This window comes from Hypanus sabinus, chromosome 9 (assembly GCF_030144855.1).
Source record: "Hypanus sabinus isolate sHypSab1 chromosome 9, sHypSab1.hap1, whole genome shotgun sequence".
NCBI lineage: Eukaryota > Metazoa > Chordata > Chondrichthyes > Myliobatiformes > Dasyatidae > Hypanus > Hypanus sabinus.
Genome location: NC_082714.1, coordinates 11,439,297 through 11,459,372, shown reverse-complemented (window position 1 = coordinate 11,459,372; position 20,076 = coordinate 11,439,297). Strand labels below are relative to the sequence as shown.

Sequence of the window (20,076 nt, the reverse complement as noted above, 5' to 3'; positions counted from 1 at the left end):
TGGTATTCCTTTGTAAACCAAATGGGGATTAATGTTCTTTCTTCTGAGTCTGTAAGCTTTTGTTGACGGGCTTTTGGGGAGATCGGCGCGAGGGGGTCGAGAGAGAGGACGCAATGCTCTAAGCTGGGCGAGGATCGGACCCCAAAGGGGGGGTCCGAGGCAGGAAGATTCTCCGGGGGGGGGGGCGGGGGATGAAGCTAGATGTGCTTGGTTGACCACTCGGAGGGTCCTGAGCTGTTTGGAGAGTCGAGGAGTTCGGAGGAGATCGAATGGTGGCCGGAAGACTTCAGTAAATTGAGCTCCAACGGCTGTGCACGAAGTGGTTTGGACTTTGATAAGTTTGGCGCCTTTTCTTTAATTTTCTCTTCATATATACTGTATCGTTATTAATCACTTAGTTATAGTAACCTTTATAGATTGTACTCATTTAATCGCATATGGTGTACTGTCTGTTTTTGGGCGAGGCGGGGACATCACACAGCATCCACACCAGCTGATTACCCAGTTTGGCGGGGCCGAAGGCTGCTCCCCCTAGACAAGAACGAGCTGAGCGAGCCTGAGGCGACCCAGGGGGTTACATAAACCTCTAAGCTCCCTCCTCAACCTCCTTCGCTCTAGAGAAAACAACTCCAAACATCATTGTCCATTTTCTTTTGCAGATGCCGCTTGACCCAAAGTTCTTTAGCATGTTGATTAGTTGTGCAGGTTTTCCATGAACTCTATTGTATTTCTATTTCTTCTATCTACTGTGAATGCTGGCAAGAAAATGAATCTCAGGGTAGTATATGGTAACATCTATGTACTTAATAAGTTTACTTTGAACTGTGACCACTCCTCCACTTTCAGGATTGTTGCTCCAGATTCCAGCATAAGCAGACTCTTCTGTACCCAGCCTATCAAATCTCTCTCGTTTGTGGGGGGGGTTGTTGTCGATTCTCCAGTTGGAGAGCTTTGGGGGGGGGGGGGAAGGAGGAGGAGAGGGGAAACTGTGCAAGATTTAACACCATAGATCAGTCGGTTGTTTTGTTATGTCTCCCCTCTCGCTGTAAAATAGACAGAGATCACACCTGTGGTACATTGAATTGTTGGGTGAACAATTAGTTAAGTCAAGTCACTTTTTATTGTCATTTCGACCATATCTGCTGGTACAGTACATAGTAAAAACGAGACGACGTTTTTCAGGGCCATGGTGCTACATGAAACAGTACAAAAACTACACTGAACTACGTGAAAACAACACAGAAAAAAAACTACACTAGACTACAGACCTACCCAGGACTGCATAAAGTGCACAAAGCAGTGCAGGCATTACAATAAACAAGACAATAGGCACAGTAAAGGGCAATACATTGGTGTCAGTCTAGACTCTGGGTATTGAGAAGTCCGACAGCTTGGGGGAGGAAACTGTTACATAGTCTGGTTTTTGCTGTACTGTAGATAATGATCTTTATTGGGAGCCTTGCTATTGCATGCTTGGTGGGTAGAGCATGTTGATGCTATTTTGCAGAAATGGGTGGGGGTGGGGTGGGGTCAGTGATTTGCTACTGCTTGTGCATAGGAGGGGGGAGTAGGGGGACTTCAAGGTTCTAACATTTCAACTATCACTCACTCTTTGGGCAACTTCTGTTTTTGTAGATGTCTGCGAAGAGCAAGAATTTCAGGATGTATATTGCATACATTTCTGATTCTAAATGGAACTACTGAAACAGATACAATTTGGTTTATTCAAAGTTAGTCAATAGGCATTGTGTGTTAATTCCAACAACATAGGTACAATTAACTAAAACAAGTGCTGCACAAAGTTTATTATTCCAGTCTTGCAATGCTGTAATCTGACTTAACTGTACCATGGAATAGAAGCATGTTCCATCTATCTATTGAATAAATTTGACTGAAACTTCCGGTAGAATGGAGAAAGCTGGAAGCACCCCAACATGCCATATTTGATTTATGAAGCCTGCTGATGGAACACTGCAGAGAAGTTGACAACATGTAAATCCACACCAGATGTCACTTCTAAGCGAAGAAGGGGGAAAACATTCTCAAAACTTCCAACTCAGTGAATTAGCCAGAAATTGCATATTAAAAATGTTCAGATATTGAAGCATTCTGAAAACATCAATGCCACTTAGTAGCAGATGTGTGGTATCTATAAATACATTCCTCCATCCTCCTCTGTAGTTTGCTTTTCCCAAACCCACATCCCAATACAATCGCCAAACCGTCAGCTTCATCATCAGCTTAACTCAACTGCAATAGGCTATTGTTGGGCAAAGATTTAATGGTTTATGAAACTAAGAAGGACTCATCTAGTTAAGGTGAACGCCAGGCATGGTCTCATTCACAGGAGGGAGCAGATCTACATGAAGCACTGTCACAGGAAAGCAGCATCCATTATCAGGGACCCCCAACACTCAAATCATGTTCTCCTTTTGTTGCTGCCATCAGAAAGGAGATACAGGAGCTTCAGGACTCACACCTCCAAGTTCAGGAACAGCTATTACCTCTCAATCATCAGGCTCTTGAACCAAAGGGGATAACTTAACTCAACATCACTTTCCTCATCATTGAAATGTTCCCACAACCTATGGACTCACTTTCAAGGACTCTTCAGCTTGAGTCCTAGATATTTATTATGTCTTTCTTTTTGTATTTGCACAGTTTGTCATCTTTTGCACATTGGTTGAACAAACGATAAATGGTCTTTCATTGATTCTATTGTAGCTATTATTCTACTATGGATTTCTTGAGTATGCCCGCAAGAAAATGAATCTCAGGTGAATGGTAAATGGTGACATACATGTACTTGATAACAAATTTACTTTGAACAAATGGCACCAGCCTGTCATCAATTAACACTGAGCCATCTTTTCATTACATGAATTCAGATCAAGGGATCAAAATGTTAAAACATCAAAATAAAATGACTAAAATAAAATCCAAAGTTTGAAGAAATCTGAATGTATTATCCCAGAAAGCCACAAGTTATTAGTTATGACAATTATCAGAGAAGTAAGAATTTTAAATGGATATGGCCAATAGGTAGAACTACTGGAATATGATAAACTGAATGTCATGATAATACTTTAAAAATACTTCAGTAAAAAGTAAAGGGTCACAGCCTGAAATGTCGACTGTTTTTCTTTCCATCCTATGACTGTGGGAGGGGGGAGGGGTTAATTCCTTATTGGTTCAATATACTTGGTCTTGTTCTGTAAACACAGCCCAGACTATGATGAACGTAGAGCACTACAGCACAGTACAGGCCCGCAAAAGTAGTACCGACCCTTAAGTCTAATCCAAGATCCAACACTTTCCTCCTACATCACCATTATGTGCCATGTCGTATAACGTAAGTAATCATGGTCTTTCCATGACAATGATTGTTCTAAGCAAATTTTTCTACAGAAGCGGCTTGCCATTGCCTTCTTTTGGGCAGTGTCTTTACAAGATGGGTGACCCCAGCCATGATATTGTCATCCACCATCTGCTCTCATTGCTTCACACGTCCCTAATCCAGGAGTGCTTGGGGGGGGGGGGGGTGTGGAGAAAGAAAGAGAGCTAGGCAGATGCTACACCTCACCCAAGGGTAACCTGCAGGCTAGCAGAGGGAAGGAGTGCCCAACCCTGTGGTGGAGACATATCCCCACCCCACCAGCCACCATTCCTAAATAGCCTTCCATTTTTCTATCATCCATGTGCACCTCTAAGAATTTACAGGATGATAACCTCACTCAATAGAGAAATATTGAGAGCACATACTACTAGATTCAAATACAGCTTCTCACTCACTATTGTGCAATTCTCAAATGGACTTCTTATTCAATAAGGATGATCTGTTAATCTACCTCGTCGTAACACTTGAACTTTGTCTACCTGCACTGCACATCCTCCAACCACATTATGTACTAGGTTTTTCCTTTTATACTTGTATACTGATGATTTGGAAGGCATTCAAAAAAAAAACTTCCCACTGTATCTTATTATGTGACAATAATGCTCACTGATCAAGGAGACATCAATAGTATTTACCCTACTATGTACAAACCATCATATGCAATCAATGTAATTTTGAGATGTCTAGGTAGGCACATTAATGAGGGAAATTGAGAGATATGGACATTGTGTGTGTAAAAGAGATTAGTTTAGTTAGCTTTTTGATTATTGATTTAATTGGCTCAGCACAACACTGCAGGCCAAAAGGCTTGTTCCTGTGCTGTATGATTCTATGTTCTGTGTTCTATGACATATTAAAAAAAAAGTATTTCATACGATTTATAAAAGCAATAACTCCAGCAAGAGACATGATATTTAAACCAGTTTGGCCACAGTTTTTTTTTTAAATAAAGATTCTCCAGAAGCAACTTTCACCTGATATGGATCTCACTCGCAGGCGAGCTGCCTTTCCAATCTGCTGACTGGTTTGAGATTCCAGCTTGGCAGGTGCTTCTTGGGTGGTCTTCACTTGCAGAGATGAATCCGCCCTTGAAGTCAAAACAGTAAATCTAATTTGTACAAATATTCTAATCTCCAACTGCACAGCTATCTGATAATCATGATAAAATAATCTGCACCATTGCATTTTTTTTATTTCTGTGGTAAATTTAAGAGATTAGCATTTTAGTCACATGCACATTGAGAAGTGTTATTTTCCATCAACAACCAATACAGTTTGAATAACTCCAGCTATTCGCCTTGGGTAGCCCACATGTTTCAGTACCAACATTGCACGCTCACAGCTCAATAAAATTAACTCAGGGGTTCCCTACCTGAGGTCCACAGACCTCTTGTTTAATGGTATTGGTCCATGGCATAAAAAAAGGTCAGGAACTCCTGCCCTAACCCATACATCTTTAGAACGTGCAAGAAAACCTGAGCACCCAAAGGAAACATACATGACCACGAGGAGGGCAGAGACAGCAATAGGGATTGAACCTAGATTGCTAGTATTTTGAAGCCCTACATTAACTAATCCCCTTCTGTGCCATCCAATAAATAAAGCCAATGACACGCCAATATTTTGCTTTCTACCAAGGCTGCAATCGCCACAGAGCAGACTGTACTATACCTGGAAGCCTCTTCATTGCTCTTCTGGTCCAAGGAATCAAGACCCATTAGTGCTCTCGTCCCCGCACCACTGCTGGTGGTCACTGTGACTAGCTTGTTCCCAACTAGCCATGTGTTACTCCTTCCTGCACCAAGGAGAAACTCTGCAACAGGGGACCTTAAAGAAACACAAAGCAAAGAAAACCTCGTGAAAATGAGCAAAAGGAAGCACAGGAAATCATAACAATGAGTCACATATTAAATTAAAATCATTACTTAGATTTCAGAACAGTGATCTGGGTACAGCACAACACTTTGATGAATTGGAACTGTCACATGTACTAAGATACAGTGAAAAGATTGAGTAACAAACACAAAATGCTAGAGGAACTCAACAGGTCAGGCAGAATCTACAGAGGGAAATAAACGGTTTTACATTTTGGCGCAAGATCCTTCATCAGGACTGGAAATGAAGGAAATAAAAGCCAGAATATGGTGGTGGGGAGGAGAGCATTACAAATTGGCAGATGATAGGTGAGACCAGGTGAGGGGGAAGGTAGAGCCGTAAAGGACTGAAAAAGGACTCTGATCAGAGAGGAGAGTGGATCGTGGGAGAAAAGGGAGGAGGAGGGACACCAGAGGGAGGTGATGGGCAGGAGAAAGGAAGGAGTGACAGGGGAACCAAAACAGGGAATGGAATAAGAGAGAAAGGGGAGAAGAACAAGGGTGAGAGGAGAGTGAAAAGCTTGTCTTACACACTGTTCATTAGAGATTAATTTAAACATATAGTGTAATGAAGAACAAACTAAAACAATAACAATGCAAAATAAAGTGCAACAACTACAGAGGAAGAAAGATGCAGGTAAACAATAAAATGCAAGAACACTATAAATGGAACGTGGGAGGAAACACACGTGGTCACAGGGAAGGATGTTCAAACTCTTTACAGACGCCGCAAGAATCGAACCCTGGTGCTGGCACTGTAAAGTGATTGTGCCATCCATGACACTACCATGCCACCCCTAGATAGCTCCTTGTAAATGAGGCCAGGAATTCAAACATCATCACCCAGGGAGTTATTGGACTGTGGGACTCACTAAGCACAGCAATCATGGCAAATAGTTTGGATACATTTAAGGAGCAGTGCATAAGCATACAAGGGAAACAGTAAGACAAGGTGGTTCTGAAAGCAACTGATAACATGGTTAATGTGTCACAGATTACCAGCACAAACCATATGGCCATTTGCTGTGGTATTCGGTATACTCTTTCACAAGAGACCAAATGCTGACTACAAACCTCTTGGGCAGAGCGGAGAAGTTAGAAAACACATATCGAGCCATCATATCCAAGCATGTTTCAGTAAGTTCAAGATGGACGGTCTTTAGACTGTCTTCTGCTTCTGCAAGTGAACTCTCATCTGCTGATCCCAAGCTAGAACTCGTAATAGAGGTTTGCATTCTATTAGAATGAGAAGTTACGAGTCAAAACCCCGAACAATGCAATAACAAATCCGCATCACAGATTACTTTCACCTTCAATAGCAATTGCTTCGTCGCGCGGCTTCAAGCATGCATTCAGAATGTGCCCTTGTGCTTGTTAGAAAACTATTATTGTATTACAAAAACTTTGTCCTTATATTGATCAACTTAGGATAGGGTTTCAAGAAACAAATTGCCACATCCCAAACTTCCAAAAAGTACTCCCAAGCAGTGATAAGCCATACCAAGTCTAGCTCAGGAAAATATTAACTGTATGTGTACCACTAAGATAAATTGTTATAAATGACAAGATGCAAAAATCAATGCATTTTGGTCATTTCTTATGACTGAAAATTGTGAATTTTCCAATTATTGTAACTAGCTGAACAAATGCTATGTTTGAAAACTTAAGTTTAAATCTAACCTGCAGCATTATCACGCAGGGTTAATTATAGAGCAAAGCAAATTTACAAGCACAGCATAATCTCAACTCAAAGGAACAAGACACAGTAATTCAGTATTTTTTTTAAAAAAGCATTCATTTTCCAGAGTAAGAAATAACTTTGAAATGTCAGGACTCGACTGTTTTCAACCCTCTGGTCAGTGGTTGTCCCTTAAGAGATGCAATAATAGCCAATATTTACTCATATTTTTACTCCATTTTCCAAGGTTTTGTGGCACAATTTTAAGAGACTGAAAGACAAACAGGAAGTCTAAGTGTCACTATATCTGCTTCTCCTGTGGAAAATCAAAATCCAGATTCCAGCTCAAGTTAACAATTTGCTTTCACTGCATGGACATTAATGGAAATGTCACTATTTATGTTCATTCCAAATCACCCTTCAACCATTCTGCTGTGTTCTGAAAGCAATGTATTCCAGGTCAGCTGAGACTGGTAAATTTCCTTTCCTGAAGGATATTGGTCATTATTATTGTGTTACTGTCAATTTATGTTCTGTACATGATTTACTGTGCTTTGCATCTTGGTCCCTGAGGAACATGGTTTTGTTTAGCTGTATACATGTACATAGTTGAATAAACTTGATTAGCAACTCAGTTGGGTTTTAACAACAATGCAGTAGCTTCAATCATGTTTATTGAGACCACCTAGCGTTTTTGAAAAAAAAGACTACCAACTAAGTATGTTTTAAGTTCAGGAAGCAAACTGGGTTTGATTGCAAAGGATTGGGAATTCAACATAATGGAAGTTTTGTTAGAGTTGGTTAGGCATTAGCCAAGCCACAACTGGTACTGTGCAGTTTTGGTCTCTTTACCTCAAAAAAAATGGTAGGATTGGAGACATTTCAAAAGGTGATTCACCAAGTTAATTCCTGGGATGAGAGAGTACTAATAAAGAGCAAGGTTAGGTAGCCTGGGTTTGTATTTCTTAGTGCTTTGAGGAATTAAATGTGACTTTATTCCTTGGGGGGGGGGGGGGGGGGGGGGAAGGCTAATAAATCAGCCATGATGGAATGGCGGAGCTGACACAATTATCCAAATGGCCTAATTCTGTCCTACGTCTAATACAAGATTCTAAGCAGGCTAAGGTAGATGGTAAGAATTTGAAACAAGTGGGAAAACCACATAGGGAACGCAGTTTCAAAATAAAGGACGAGCCATTTAAAAATGAGTTGCATTAAAATTTCTTCTAACAAACTATAGTAACATCACTAATTCCCTATATCCAGAGGCTGAGGTCAGTTCATTAGATGTACTGAAGATGGAGTAGATAAAAAAAATTTGAAAGACTAACAAACTGATTATAGGGACTGGCATAGAACAGGAGTCAAGGTCAGTATAGATCACTCATGATCATATTGACCCCTAAAGGGCTGAGGCCTACAACTACTCCCAACTTCCAGTGCTTTTCATTTTAAATTTCCACCCTTTCCCATTATAATTCCATTACTCCATTGGTGTTAAAAGCTAGGACCAGATGGCAGAACCTCAGAATACAAAGATGCCCCTTTAGTACAGAGATGGAGGAATTTCTTTAGCCAAAGGATAGGGAATCTTTGGAATTCACTGCCACAGATGACTGTGGAATCCAAGTCATCAGTTATATTTAAAGTGGAAGTTGATAGGTTTTTGATCAGTATGCGCATCAGTTATGGAGACAAGATAGGAGAATGGGATTGAGAGGTATATTAAATCAGCCATAAGAGACTCGATCGGCTGAATGGCCCAATTCTGCTCTCATGTCTTATGGTCTTATTCTGAAGAGCAAAACAGGTGTGTAGGATGGTTGGATTGAGATGTTCTCCAATCTTGGCAATTTACTTGCAAACATCTCATCACCATATGAGGAGACATTATCACTGCGATGTTTTAATGCTTGCAGGTAGATTGTCAAAATTGGAGAACAACTCAACTATCGACAATCTGAGCTACACATTTTCCAAATTATTTCCAGGTGTGTAGGATGTTGGTGAGACATCACCTGGAATATTTTGTGCAGTTCTTGAGGTGAGATCTCACTGAAATCTCATTGAAAGGCCTGGATAGAGTTAATGTGGAGAGATTATTTCCTATAGTAGAAGAGTCTAGGACCAGAGAGAGGACACAGCTTCAGAATAAAAGGATGTCCCTTTAGAACAAAGATGAGAAGGAATTTCTTTAGCCAAAAAGTGGTGAATCTGTGGAGTTCATTGCCACATTCAGCTGTGGAGGCCAAGTCTTTGGGTATATTTAAAGTGGAGGCTGATAGGTTTTTTGATTAGTAAGTCCATTAAAGGTAACAGGGAAAGGCAGAAGAATGGGGTTAAGAGAGATAATAAATAAGCCATGACTGAATTGCAAAGACGACTTGATGGGCCAAATGGCCTAATACTGCTCATGTCTCATGATCTTATAATTCAGTTTTACTTCTCCATCAATTAGCTGATGGAGAAGATCCTGAGAGGCAGGATTTATGAACATTTGGGGAGGCATAATATGATTAGGAATAGTCAGCATGGCTTTGTGAAAGGCAAGTTGTGCCTTATGAGCCTGATTGAATGTGACTAATGTGATTGAATGTGAATATGTGCCTGAGGATGTGACTAAACATTTTGATGAAGGTAGAGCAGTAGATGTAGTGTATATGGATTTAAGAAAGGCATTTGATAAGGTACCCCATGCAAGGCTTATTGTGAAAGTGAGGCAACATGGGATCCAAGAGGACCTTGCTTTGTGGATCCAGAATTGGCTTGCCCACAGAAGGCAAAAAGTAGTTGTAGATGGGTCGGTGACCAGTGGTGTGCCTCAGGGAACTGTTCTGGGATCCCTTCTCTTCGTGATTTTTATAAGTGACCTGGATGAGAAAGTGGAGAGATGGGTTAGTAAATTTGCTGATGACACAAAGGTTGGGGTGTTGTGGATAGCGTGGAGGGCTGTCAGAGATTATAGCAGGACATCGATAGGATGCAAAACTGGGCTGAGAAGTGCCAGATGGAGTTCAACCCAGAAAAGTGCGAGGTGGTTCACTTTGGTAGGTCAAATATGATGGCAGAATATAGTATTAACGGTAAGACTCATGGCAGTGTGGATAATCAGAGGGAGCTTGGCATCCAAGTCCATAGGACACTCAAAGCTGCTGTACAGGTTGACTCTGTGGTTAAGAAATTGCCTGGACTGGGGAGCATGCCTTAAGAGAATAGGTTGAGTGAACTTGGTCTTTTATCCTTGGAGCGAAGGAGGATGAGAGGTGACCTGCTAGAGGTGTATAAGATGATGAGAGGCATAGATCTTGTGGATATAGTCAAGAGGCTTTTTCCCAGGGCTGAAATGGCTAACATTAGAGGGCACAATTTTAAGATGCTTGGAAGTAGGTACAGAGGAGATGGCAGGGGTAAAGTTTGTGTTTGTTTCTTTTTTTAAAAAAAAACTGTAGAGAGTACCGAGTGTGTGGAAAGGGCTGCCAGTGACGGTGGTGGAGGCAGATACAATAGGGTCTTTTAAGAGAATCTTGAATAGGTGCATGGAGCTCAGAAAAATAGAGGACTCTAGGTAATTTCTAAAGTACATGTTCGGCACAGCATTGTGGGCTGAAGGGCCTTTATTGCGCTGTAGGCTTTCTATGTTTCTATGTTACTTCTGAGCAATGGCACAAATTGCTGGCTGCTTGCCCAGTAATCTGACCATTATGGTTCTATATTCTAAACCCCCGTAACATGCAATGTAAAATTTCCTTGGGGGGGAGAGGAGACAAAAATAAGGCATATCAAAACTTATTTTGAACATGACATCTTGCCCACCAACCTGTCAGGAGATGAAGCCAGGCATGGAAGGCAACATGTTTCATGTCCAGCAGGTAGATAAAGGTGAGTTACAATAGCTGACATTTTAAATCAGATCAGTTCTGACTTAAAGCCAACTCTAGATTCAGTGGTGTATCATAAAATGGATGGCAGAGTGGAGGTATGTCTCTACCAAAAGAGGGATACGGCATTCCTTCACTCTGCTAGACTGCAGGTCACCCTTGGGCAAGGTGTAGCACCTGCTTAACTGCCCTCACCCCTACAAATCAGGATCACGTGAAGCTAGGGTCAGGTGGTGGATGGTCATAAGAGCAGCTTAAGTTCTGGCTATGCAACCACTGACGCCAGGCAGACAATCTCTGAATAGTATTGATATTGGCTGGGGTAATCTATCTTGTAAAGTCACTGCCCAGAAGGCAATGCAGACCATTTCTGTAGAAAAATTTGCCAAGAAGTATCATGGAAAGACCATGATTACTCACATCATACAACACAACACATAACAAACGATTGTAAAGAGCTTTTATCAGGAGGGTTCTTAATAATAGGAGGAATAACAACTTAGAAGAATATCAGAATCATGTTGATCACTCACATACTTCCTGTAAATTGTTTTTTTATGGCTGTAGTTCATTACAAGACAAAAAATTACTATAAATTAAAATAAAAAAATAAATAGAGCTAAAGAGGAAGAGCAAGGTAATAGTCACAGACTGTTGAAAAATCTGATTGCAGGGGGAAAGAAACTGTCCGCAAAGCACTGTATGCGGACCTAGCATCATTTGGGGTGGGAGGGGAGGTGTTTAGGGTGTGGGGAGGAAGGAATTGTTAATGTCTCAAGTCAAGATATTGCATTAGTACTGAGAGTGGATGGGGGAGGACAAAGAGACATGGGCTAATATATGACAGGTGGACTGAGGAGGGGTGAAGGATGATGGGAAGGCATTGCCAGATAGGAGAGGGGTGAAAAATGGGAGAAAGACAGATGGGCGATAGGAGGAATCAGATAAGGAAATAGAGGCAGATGAAGCCAGGTGGTGGAGGGAAAGCTCAAAGTGGAGACAACTGCTGCGACACAAAGGCTACAAGTGCTGTAATCTAATATGTATGGAAGAAATCCATTCAGGGAAATATGAAGGGCCAATTGAATCAGATGGAGGAGGGAATATATTGGGTGAAGTTTGTGGATCATTGCTAAAGGGACCACGAAAGAGGGGAGGGGTAAACTTGGGACAGAGAAAAAGTGAGGACAGCTGGAGGAATGAAAAAAAAATACTCGAGGTAATTATCCCCTGAAAAAGTAAAATTAAATACTCGTATCATTAGATTGTACACTACTCAGGGCGAATATTCCTCCAGTTTACTTTGTGCCTCAACCTGATAGTGGAGAAGACCAAAGATAGACAGGTCAGGATGGAAACAGGACGAGAGAGCATGCATCTGCGATCTCAGAATAGCTATTACAGATGTAGTACGGGTGCTTTGCAAACCTAGTCACCCAGTCTGCACTTGATCTCACCGATGTTATGGAAACCACATCAGGAGCTCTGAATGTACTGAAGTTGCACCATCACCATTCTACAACAGACTAGACACTTAGGGCAGGAGTGAAGCAACATTTTCAGTAAGACTGAAGTTTTGGTAATCACAGAAGGCTGTGAACAATCAAAGAACTTAGTCACAGATTGATTTTTGGAACCCAATTGAAGCAAAGAATGTGGAGTTGAGGCGGGAAAATGGTGGAAGTTCAATCATGATCTCACTGAACAGCAGAACCAACCCAAGGGAGTATCTCCTCTTCCACAAAACTGCAGTACATCCAAGCCAAAAAATGCTGTCATTAGATCAACAGTGTGCCAAATCACAAGCTTACTGCCAGTTACACACTTTCAAATGCCTTCAAAAATCAAGGAACAGGATCCTTATGTGGCAAGTCTAAGTGTCCTGGGTTAAGGGTGGAAAGTGAAATATTTAAGGGAAGCATGCAGAGGGACCTTTTCAGAGGGCCATGAGATGTGGAACGAGCTGCCAGCGGAAGTAAGGGACGCAGAATAGATTAACATTTAAGAGAAATTTGGATAGGTACATGGATGGGAGTGGTATGGAGGGCTGTGTTCCAGGTACCGGTCGATAGAACTAGGCAGATTAATAGCTTGGCATTGACTAAATGGGCTGAATGGCCTGTTTCTGTGCTGCAGTGTTCTATGACTGACTATGAAGCAATGGAAAGTTCAGAACTCAGTCACATTTGAACACTGAACAAATATTTTGGGCATCTTTAAGTTACGAATAAGTTATGAGCAATCTTCCAAAAATTACAAAAATAAATAAGCCTAATTCTGTGCCAATTCTGTCAATAAACAATAGGTGCAGGAGTAGGCCGTTCGGCCCTTCGAGCCAGCACCGCCAATCAATGTGATCATGGCTGATCATCCACAATCAGTACCCCGTTCCTGCCTTCTCCCAATATCCCTTGACTCTGCTGTCTTTAAGAGCACTATCCAACTCTTTCTTGAAAGCATCCAGAGAATTGGCCTCCACTGCCTTCTGAGGCAGAGCATTTCATAGATCCACAACTCTCTGGGTGAAAAGTTTTTCCTCAATTCTGTTCAAAATGGCTTACCCCTTATTCTTAAACTGTGCCCTCTGGTTCTAGACTCCCCCAACATCGGGAACATGTTTCCTGCCTCTAGCATGTCCAATCCCTTATATGTCCTGTGGTCTTATTCAGTATTTGAAAGATTATAGGAAGAAGGCAGAAAAGGAGAGTGGAAATGCTGTAAAAGGCATGGGGTAATAAGTGGAAATGAGAAGGCCTGAAGAAGATGGCATCTGATAGGAGGGGACAGTGGACCATGGTACAGACAGCCTTCATTTAGTTCACCTAACTGCATGTATAAAAAGTATATTCTTTTATTTTATTATAAAAACAAATTATAAATTGCATTAAAAATATAGTACAACCACCCCTTTCATCCAGGATATCTGCCTCATGTCATGATTGCCATTCTGCCTCTATGGTGTGTCTTGCCATTGCTGTCTTTGATCTGACAGAAAGAAACAGGACATCTGGAAATACTCCGGTTTGTCTTGTTTGAGCTCTAAACATTAACAACAGTGACTGTCAGTAAATAAAAATATTAAAAGAGTTTAATCTAGTGCTCAGTTGCCTGAGGATTGTCTGAGTAAAGAAAACTAGTGATCTAGTCTATCAAGGATGTGGTTCATCGGCTGAAGGGTTCTCTTTGCTGTAAGTTCATTGGGGAATGGCTGAATGGCTCAATTCTGCTCTTACGTTTTAGTTTTTATGGAAACAACCTTTCGTGAATAAAAATTGATCTCAGAAATAGCCAGTATAAACCTATTTTATTTTATCACTGTAATAAAAGTAATGTGTTCAATTCAACCCAACACATAAAACATTTAGAAACCACAGGTAGTAATTAAATTAGTGAGTAAGTAGCAAGCTCGGGGAAGAAATGAAAGCAAAGGCAGGTTTAAGTTTGTAATCTTGCCTTAAAGCAAATCACCGGAAGAGAAATTGGTTATTAATCTGCAGTGGCAAATATGTGCCAATGTAGCTGGTCCTCTGATGAACTTGTTCATTGGCTTCAGTGAATCTGAACACTGAGGTGGCAGGTTCTTTAGCCAGATGGTGGCTAAAATTTGATGAATTCATTGCCACAGACAACTGTGGAGGCCAAGTCATTGGATATATTTAAAACAGAGGCTAATAGTTTCTGGATTAGTAAGAGTGTCAAAGGTTACAGGGAGAAAGCAATAAAATGGGGTGGAGAGATAATAAGTCAGACATGACGGAATGGCGGAGCAGACTTCATCCGACTGGCCTAATTCTACTCCAATGTCATAAGGTTTTATGGTATAACTGGCAGCCAGTTATACCATAATCGGCTACCATAAACAATTTCATGGGTTTAGGCTAACAATGAGGAACTTCTCACTGAATTGTGATAAGTGAAGTACAACTTATATGTACTACCAGAATGCTATGTGGCACAACATAGCATTGCAGTTAGTACAACACTAATATACCTTGGGGCGTCGGGGCTTGGAGTTCAATTCTGGTGCTGTCTCTAGGGAATTTGTACATCCTCCCTGTGACCCTGTGGTTTTCCTCCAGTTTCCTCCCACAGTCCAAAGTTACTACGTTAATTGGTCACTGCAAATTGTCCTGTGATTAGAGTGGGGTTAAACAGGGGGGTTGCTGGGCAGTGTGGCTCATTGGGCTTGGAAGGGCCTGTTCTGCATTGTATAAAAATAAAAATTATTGGTGGGATGGGACAGGAAGTAACTTTTAGACATTACAGATTTTATGTAACAGTAACTGGAACTACTGTATGTAGATTCAATACTTAAGCTTAACTGTACTACCACCAAAAAGCTAAAGAAATTGATAACTGGGCATATTTACTTAGGTAAAGGGATAGAAGAAAGGGAAAATCCTTTCAAAGTATAAAATCCCCCATAATTATATCTACTAGTGGTTTGAAATGCCATCACCAAATGAGATTTTAACAAAGTTCTTTACATTCTGGATTCTTATGTGCTCCATTGGATAAAAAGAATGGAGGAGATGCACTGATTGGGTGTCGAGATAACTGAACAAGTTACATTGAGGTGGAAAGAAGCCTCAAGAGTGTATTATTTTGTTAACCCCTAAAAGAGTAATGGTGCACAAAGGTGGAGAAGGGATGGGGGGGGGGGGGGGGGGAAAAAACAGCTGACAAGCTCTGATGGCCATCTTAACCAAATCTCTCTACAGATGCTGCCTGGTTTTGTGGGTATTTAGAGCATGTTTTTCAAGTTTGCAGCTCATCTTTTTAAAATACATCTCAGACAAAATGACTGAAGAAATCTTGCTGAATAGGCAAGCAGGCATTATAGCCTCACACACAAAATGCTGGAGGAACTCAGTAGGCCAGGCAGCATCTCTGCAGAAAAGCAAGGGCCACAACCCTTCTTCAGGACTGGAGAGGAAGGGGAGATGTCAGAGCAAGGTGGCCCCTGAGAAAGGAGATGCTACCTGACCTGCTGAGTTCTTCCAGCATTTTGAGTGAATTGCTTCAGATTTCCAGCATCTGCAGGTTTTTTTCCTGTTTGTGAAGCATTATAGCTTATTCACTCTCTGGCCCAAAGGAGGATGCTTGATAGTATGATGATACAAGCTTGATACTAACATGATTAGCTACTTTTCTTACTCTCCTTAATACCACAGAACTTTTTTGGTCAATCAACATATATCAGGCACAAAAAAATGTTCACTAAGAGGATACACAATTAGACTGACAATAGAAAGCAGAAGTCTTGATTGACAACCACTGACCAATCTATTTAAATTCTGGAATTAAATATTAGTTCCCTATCAAAATAGTAAATAGTACTTTTCAAAACCTATCCAAAAACTATGACATGCAAGTGTCCCAGCATGCAGAAACCCCAAAATGAAACCATGTGGAGCACAGGCTCCTGTGATTCCTCTACCTTTGGATGGCATGTTCTGAAACACTGATGCTGCGGGACCGGAAGGCCGCGACTGCCGACAGGTCTCTCATATCTTTAATTTGGGAACTAGTGAAGCCTGGCTTTAGGGACTTTGAGGCTCGCAAGCTATCAGCAAACAGCCCAAAGACACCGCAGATGGGAAAGGAGTTGATGGGCAGGTCACGGGGCGGGAGGGGGTTGGGAAGGTTTCCCAGGGAAGTGAAGGAAACACACGCCATCATAGAAGAATAAAAGGAAGAGGGAAGGAGGGGGAAAAAAAACAAAACTTAAAGCATTAAACAAAATCTGGAAGATGATAAAATAGCAAAATTAGATCAAACAGCGTATATGCTACAGAACTTAAACTTCTAAAACTCCTGCTACATTTACTGACAATTGGCAGAAAAAGCAACACATAAAATTAAGGTTGGAATGACATTTCCAATTTTAACAAATTACTGAAGTACGATTGCAAGCTATTTCAGGATTAGCTGATAATTCTCAGCAGTAGTTTACAGCCACAAATACAAATTAATCTTTGTACTAATTATATTTAGTGTACTATTTATACAAGTCAGTCTTGATCTTTAATTTTAATAATTGACCTTATATAGTCACTTAAAGCTACCAGTTATTTATTTTAACAGATCAGTGAAAGTGATTACTCACCGCAGTTTACAGAACCCTGGTTTAAGCCATCATACATTGTGTATGAAAACACCTCCTCTACTTTAGTAAATGTTAAAACAGATCAAATATATTAAAAAAATTTATCATGGAAATCGTGGAATCAGAGTAATACAGAAAGTAAACAGGCCTTTCAGCTAAATTCATTCTTGCAACCAAGTTTCCCACCCAAGCTAGTCCCATTTGTTCACATCTGGCCCATAAACTTCTGAACTTCTTTATTCATATACCTACCCAAATGCCCTTTGAATTGCACTATTGAACCCACCTCAACTACTTTAGCTGTCACTGTGTCCCAAGCAGGCAGCACACACTGCACGAAGATGTTCCTCGGGTACCTTTCAAAATGTTCCCTTCTTGCCTTAAAACTAGGCCACCCCCTCCCCCAGATTTTGTCTCCCATTCCCAAGGAAAAACATCCATGTTCATTCACTATCTATACCCCTCACTATTTTATACGTCTTTATAAAGGTCACTTCTCATAGTGGGAATAGGGAAAATGGGGCAAGAAAGAAATCTGAACTCCAGCAAATACAGGCCCAAAGCCATCAAATACTCCTCGTATGTTAACTTCCACCAGAGAACTGGGTAAAAATTTAACAAGGGTAAATGTGGTTGACTGCATGTAAAAAGCAGAGCAGTGACAATCATTGGATAACAGACAATAAACCCAATGGCATCCTTCCAAATGATTCTTTAATACTGATGATTTGATGTAACCTGTAAACCTTCTCAATTTAAATGGCCCCAGTTGCTAGTTCAGCACTGTTTTACTTGAAATGCTTATGGAGAGATGAGAGGGATTTCTGTATTAATGAATGGGGTGTTTTATTTTGGAAACAATATGAAATAGTCAGTATTAATCCATTCTGTCCATGGCTTCCTCTACTACTAAGATGAGGACAAACTCAGGTTGGAGAAGCAACACCACATATTCTTTCCAGGTTGCCTCCAACCTGAGAGCATGAACATCAATTTCTCCAACATCTGGTAATTGTTTTCCCATCTACGTTCTCTCCTTTTCCATTCTTTTTTCTTGTTCTCCTCGCAGTCCTTCTCTTCTCCTCACCTGCCCATCACCTTCCTCTTGCCCTCCTCCTTCCCTTTCATCCATGCTCTCCTCTACATTTCTCATCCTTCAGCCTTTTATTTCTTCCACACATCACCTCTCAGCTTCATATTTCATCCGCCCTCCACCCACCCATCTTCCCTCTCACATGGTCTGACCTATCACCTGCCAATTTGTACTCCTTCCCCTCTCCCATATCTTCTCATTCTGGCTTCTGCCCTCTTCCCTTCTGGTCCTAATACAGGATTTCAGCCTGAAACTTTGACACATTATTCCCCTCCTTAAATGCTCCCGGACTTGCCAAGATACCCATATTTTGTGTGTTGCTGAAGATTTCTTACATCTACAGAATCTTGTATTTCTTTTTAAAAGTCTGAATTATTTTTGTTCTTTTGCATTCTAAATTCCTCTAAACCAGGGGTTCCCAACATTGGATCCACAGACCCCTTGGTTAATGGCATTGGTCCATGACATAAAAAAGTTTGGGGACCCCTGCTCTAAAGGGTAACACTGCACAATTGTTCCACACATCTCCGATATTGTAGCTCAGAATCAGGTTTAATATCACCAGCATACGTTGTGAAATTTGTTGTTATGCGGTAGCAATACAATGCAATACGTAATATAGAGAAAAACTGAATTACAGTAAAGATGTAAATATATATATATATATATATATTTAATAAGTAGTGCAAAAACAGAAATAAAAAAGTAGTGAAGTAGTGCTCATGGGTTCAATGCCCATTCAGAAATTGGATGGCAAAGGGGAGAAAGTTGTCCTTGAATCATTGAGTGTGCGCCTTCAGGCTCTTGTACCTCCTTCCTCATGATAACAATGAGGAGAGAGCATATCCTGGGGGTCCTTAATGGTGGATGCCGCCTTTTTGAGGCTCAGCACTTTGAAGATGTCTCAGATACTACAGAAGCTAATGCTCAAGATGGAGTGGACTAATTTTACAAATCTCTGTAGCTTACCTCAGTTCTGTGCGGAGGCCCCCCTCCCATGCCAGCCTGTGATGCAGCTAGTTAGAATGCTCTCCAGGGTACATCTGTAGAAATTTGTAAAGGCCCCTCACCTCAGTGTTAAGGCATGATAGTATCACCAAAACAGGGGTTCCTCAAATTGCAAGGAATCACTTTATACTATTGTATACAAGCTAACTTCCCTGTGCATCAATTAGAAAAGTAAGGCAGAGTTCTACTTATGCATCAAGTATTCCTAATCTCATACAATCAGATTCACTGGCACTGCATGAGGTGACAGATGTGAAATTGGCATTGATAGTAATTTAATATCACAATATATCACGATCTGATCACCAGTAAATAATCTAGTGCCAATGCAAATCTGGATTAATGCTATTAGTTATTTTTTTTAAAGATTTCAACTTTTAGATGCCCATATTCCAACCTTAAATTTCTGCACGCTTGAGCACCAAAAAAACAAACATGTACAGTGCAGCTATACAATTTATACCAAGCTAGGAAATAAAGGAAAAGCACACAAATTTCAATTTGAGGGAAAATGCATAAACACTGACATCAAAGTAGGATGGGGAGATGGAAGAATACAAATCAGGAAAAATCAGCAGGCATTTAAAGGTGCTTTCTGTTTTTCGGAAGCCAACTCGAAATGAACACAAGTCAGAAAATGAGCCTATTATGCTGCCTGTTCTCTTTTTCCACTTCCCACTGGTATGCTTTCCCTGTTATTTTGTAGCCAAGACACATTTTGTTTGGGAACAAAGTGTAATGAATATAGGTTTGAATTAAAATATTTAAGGCACTTCGTTCTCCCTGCCACAAGACATCCAAGTTCCACCAATCATGTCCAACACTGCAGCTCAGGGTACTAACTGTGCAAAAATATGCTAGCATGAAGGCTCCCTCCCCCAAACACCCACCTTCATAAAGATTGTGTCTGACAGGGAAAGAAAAGCCAACACCTGTTAGTGTAGCAGGTGCTCTTCCAAAATATATTATGGGGTCTTTGCAAAGGGCAATTTGACTCTGCATCTGCCACCTGCCTTGTACAAACAAAACAGCAGCAGCA

General features: G+C 40.9%; 1 protein-coding gene across 7 annotated transcripts in view; it reads right to left on the bottom strand.

Moving 5' to 3' along the window:
* Positions 1-20,076, bottom strand: part of tsc2 (TSC complex subunit 2) — a 132,337-nt gene that overhangs the window by 41,331 nt on the left and 70,930 nt on the right. For 4 of the 7 annotated variants that reach the window (XR_009513865.1, XM_059979050.1, XM_059979049.1 and 1 more), the window contains exons 26-29: positions 16,268-16,393; positions 6,346-6,507; positions 5,069-5,224; positions 4,372-4,484 (exon numbers count right to left, since the gene is read on the bottom strand). Coding sequence is in view for 6 of the 7 variants with exons in the window: in XM_059979050.1 (XP_059835033.1) it covers positions 4,372-4,484; positions 5,069-5,224; positions 6,346-6,507; positions 16,268-16,393 (557 nt within the window). In the remaining variant the exon portion in view is untranslated. The remainder of the gene's footprint in view (positions 1-4,371; positions 4,485-5,068; positions 5,225-6,345; positions 6,508-16,267; positions 16,394-20,076) is intronic. The other 3 variants (XM_059979052.1, XM_059979053.1, XM_059979054.1) reach the window with 3 other exon arrangements.